Below are 3,984 nucleotides of genomic sequence, written 5' to 3' on the forward strand. Positions count from 1 at the left end.
GAAGATAAGATTAAGAGAATAAGAGAAAAAGAGAAAAACAGAGACTAAAAACAGAGACTAGACATTGTTTTCATTATCAAACCCACCATCAATCCGTGATCATGTTACAGCTTGAGCTTTCGACTACCCTTCTCCTCTTCTTTCTTCCATTCTTTTTCCTTTTCTCCATCAAATCTTTCTTCACTTTTGCAACCAAGTCCAATAAATCATCTTCATCTCCTGTAACAAAGCTTCCAAGATCCTATCCTTTAATAGGCTCAACTCTCACCATTTCTGCAAACAGAGAGAGATTCAATCAATGGATCACAGAGCTTATTCAGAACACTAATCCAACTCATCATGGAACTGTCATCCTTGATCGATCTCTCGGCCGACGCCATCTCATAACTACCAATCCCGCTAATGTCCAACACATCCTTAAAACCCAATTCTACCTCTACCCAAAAGGCAATTTCTCTCATGATTACCTCTTTAGTTTTCTTGGTTCTGGCATCTTCAACACAGATGGTGAGAACTGGAAATTCCAGAGACAGATCTCTAGCCATGCTTTCAATACCAAATCCCTCAAGAAATTCGTCGAGACAGTGGTTGAGGCAGAGCTTTCTGATCGCCTTCTTCCTCTCTTCTCCACGTCCACCACTCAAAAATCCGTTCTTGATCTGCAAGATATACTTCAAAGATTTGCATTTGATAATATCTGCAAAATTGCTTTTGGGTTCGACCCAGGTTATCTTTCCCCTTCATTCCCACAACCAGAAACAGAGTTTGCAGTCGCATTTGAAGAAGCTACACAACTAAGCATTAAGCGATTTGGTTCAATTTTCAGAGGTTTATGGAAGGTGAAAAGGGCATTTGATGTTGGGTCAGAGAAGAAATTGCGAATAGCAGTTTCAAAAGTTCGCGATTACGCCACTTCTATTGTAAGAGAAAAGAAGAAAGAGTTAGAAGAGAAATCTTCAATAGAAACAGAGGATCTTCTCTCAAGAATCTTGAATTCCGGCCATGTAGATGAGACTTTCGTTACAGACATGGTCATCAGCTTCATCTTAGCTGGTCGTGATACTACATCTGCCGCATTGACATGGTTCTTCTGGTTAATTTCCAGGAATCCCCATACAGAAAAGGAGATTCTGAAGGAGATTGGAAAAGAAAAGCCTGAAGGGTTTAATCATTACGATGAAGCGAAGGACATGGTATACACCCACGCAGCTCTCTGCGAGAGCATGAGGCTCTACCCTCCAGTCCCTTCTGATGGTAAAGAAGCAGCAAGAGACGATGTGTTACCAGATGGGAATATAGTGAAGAAAGGAATGCAAGTGACATATCATCCCTATGCGATGGGGAGGATGGAGTCATTGTGGGGGAAAGATTGGGCTGAGTTCTGCCCTGAGAGGTGGTTGGAGAAAGAGGAGATTACCGGAAAATGGAAGTTTGTGGGAAGGGATTCATACACATTTTCAGTGTTCCAAGCAGGGCCAAGGATTTGTTTAGGGAAGGATATGGCATTCTTGCAGATGAAGGGGGTGGTGGCCGGAGTTATGAGACAGTTTAGGGTGGTGCCGGTGGACACTGGTTTTGAGCCGGTTTTTGTGTCCTACTTGACTGCTAAAATGAAAGGAGGTTTCCCGGTGAGGATTGAGGAGAGGGGTGGAGAGTGACATCACTTGCAGGTGTTGTATACCTGGTTCATCAACTAGTCTTCTGGTTTTTAAGTCTCTGTAAGATCATAATGTAACGTTTTTTGAATAAAGGTTTATGTCTTATATTCCGTCACATTTTAATTCAGGAAATGATGATGATCTTTCCCAAATAACGGGTAATTTTGTGTTTTTTAATATTAAAGTTTCACTATATATTTGTAATGATGATTCTTTCTCTATAAGAAATCTGAGAGAGGTATATGATAAGTATTGTAATCTTATTCTTCATTCATAATGGAGCAAGATCTTTTCTTATGATAGAGATGGGCAAATCTAGTTGAACCACTTAAATCTGTGTTTATTGTGTGATTGTTTATTTTTATTTTTTATTCTTTTATACATCATTTTAGAGTTACTTAGCTACAAATCTTACATGTGTGAGGGGTTGTTCTATTAGTAATCGGTATGCAGCTAAACTCTTCATAGTCTCTCACACGTGTGATAATAAATAGTGCAAACATGTGGATGCATGAACATTTATCCCTTTACCCTCATGACTTTAAAATTCTCAAATTACCTCTTAAACTCGCCACCCTAGTCTATCTACCGCATCTATGGTTTGAGGAATCGGACCAAATCATCTGGAATTAGTTGGATGAGATTGGCATCGACGTTGACTTTGACCTTGATCTTGACCTTGACCGTTTCAATTCTTAGCCAATATCATATCAATGGATCAGTAGATACAAGGGGTGACAGTGAGAGAATCCAACCCAATCGGACAAGGCTGTTATTGTCTAGTGACATCTGAAATTCGGAAGTGGGACCTTATCATTGAAGTCTGCTCTATAAAGAGAGAGATTTTCGTTCGAGGGATCGGTCACAACCTGGGGCTTTGGAAAGCTAAATGCATGGAATCCGACACGAATTATCAATCGCGTCCAAAGGCAGAAATTGTCCTCCACGCCTTTCTAGTTGACCACCCACGTTCACTCTATTCTTCTCTAAAATTTCTCATCCAATCTAGAGTACATCGAGAAAACAAGATGATCGGATCACTTTTTAAGTTTTAACGTAATTAGGAGGTCGCTAATCTCGATGGTTAATTGGGAAAGAATTGGTCATTATTTCATAAAAGAAAAAAATAGAGATTTAATTCACTACTCATCATAATATCCACGACTCTTACTTATATTTAATTACTATCCCACATATATATAATTACTAAATAGGCATCTTAATTCTACACAACTACTTCACATATCTTACATGTAACAGAGATTTTATTGATGAGATATAATAGAGCTTATTATTCTTGTAATAGAGGATTGTTACAAGTAATACGAAACACAATTGAATGAAGAATGCGAAACTAACACAAAGAAAAAGAGCATGCACTTAACGAGCTGATCTCGTATTTTTAGGTATATATAATGGTATATTTTGGGTACCATATAAAGTATAATGTTGGTTTATTGGGGTCTGGATTTTAGATTGGATTCTTCTATCACGCGACACAAGGTGTAGCATAGATCCAAGGGCTACGAGCACCTTGGGCTACACATCTACATCTTAACCTACATGTTTGAGGGCTCCCAACCTTTGGGTCTGCATTATAGACGAGCTCCATCCCTAGATTTATCCACATGGAGTCTTCCCCATGTGGGTAATTACTAATGAAATAGATTCTCTTTTATTTATTAATGTACATTTAATCTGGATGGAGATTCTGTTTCATTGATAACTACCCATGTACGGGACCTCATGTGGGCAGAAAATCTGAACTTCTGACTTGTTTGGAGAGATAGAACATTGAAATTAAAAGAATCAAAGAAAAGAAATATACCTTTAAAATAAAAGGAATCAAAGAAAATTGTTTGTTTTTATAAGATTAAAAAGGGCAAAAACAGTAAAAAAAAATATCTTTTCTAGACGTAAAAACCCGTTGGAAGTTGAGCCTTTGACCGCGTGTTTGTTAACGGGATCATATGATCATTATTAGGGGTGAAAGAGGGCAGGGTTTCTTAAAACCCTGGCTCAACCCTAAGTCCTCAAAATTCAACCCAGGGCCATGTTGGGTTCATGTTCAAGCCCAACCCTATCGGGTTCATACCAACTCAACCTGGCCTTAATTGACCATGTTAGGGCTAGATTGGGTCAGGTTGGGCTAGGTTGGGTTGACCATGGCTTCTGTAATGGTTGGATTAACCTTGATTGACCTGCTTTTGCCATTCACGTCTTAGACGTTAAAAAAAATATAGAAAAATAAAATATCAATAGGAGCTCTAAATCTAATATAAGCATTCAAGGTTGAATCTTGGGTTGGGTTGGGCAGGGCTGAGGG

General features: G+C 38.9%; 1 protein-coding gene across 1 annotated transcript; it reads left to right on the top strand.

Moving 5' to 3' along the window:
- On the top strand, nt 1-1,773 carry LOC122066392 (cytochrome P450 94A1-like). Its single transcript, XM_042630200.1, has one exon. It carries the CDS (start codon nt 102-104, stop codon nt 1,656-1,658), a length of 1,557 nt encoding a protein of 518 aa, XP_042486134.1. The 5' UTR covers nt 1-101; the 3' UTR covers nt 1,659-1,773.
- The last annotated feature ends 2,211 nt before the right edge of the window (nt 1,774-3,984 follow it).

Source organism: Macadamia integrifolia, unplaced genomic scaffold (assembly GCF_013358625.1).
Source record: "Macadamia integrifolia cultivar HAES 741 unplaced genomic scaffold, SCU_Mint_v3 scaffold2369, whole genome shotgun sequence".
NCBI lineage: Eukaryota > Viridiplantae > Streptophyta > Magnoliopsida > Proteales > Proteaceae > Macadamia > Macadamia integrifolia.

What these genes read in the sequence shown, in the direction of transcription:
- LOC122066392 (XM_042630200.1), top strand. Translation starts at nt 102, where the DNA reads ATGTTACAGCTTGAGCTTTCGACTACCCTTCTCCTCTTCTTTCTTCCA.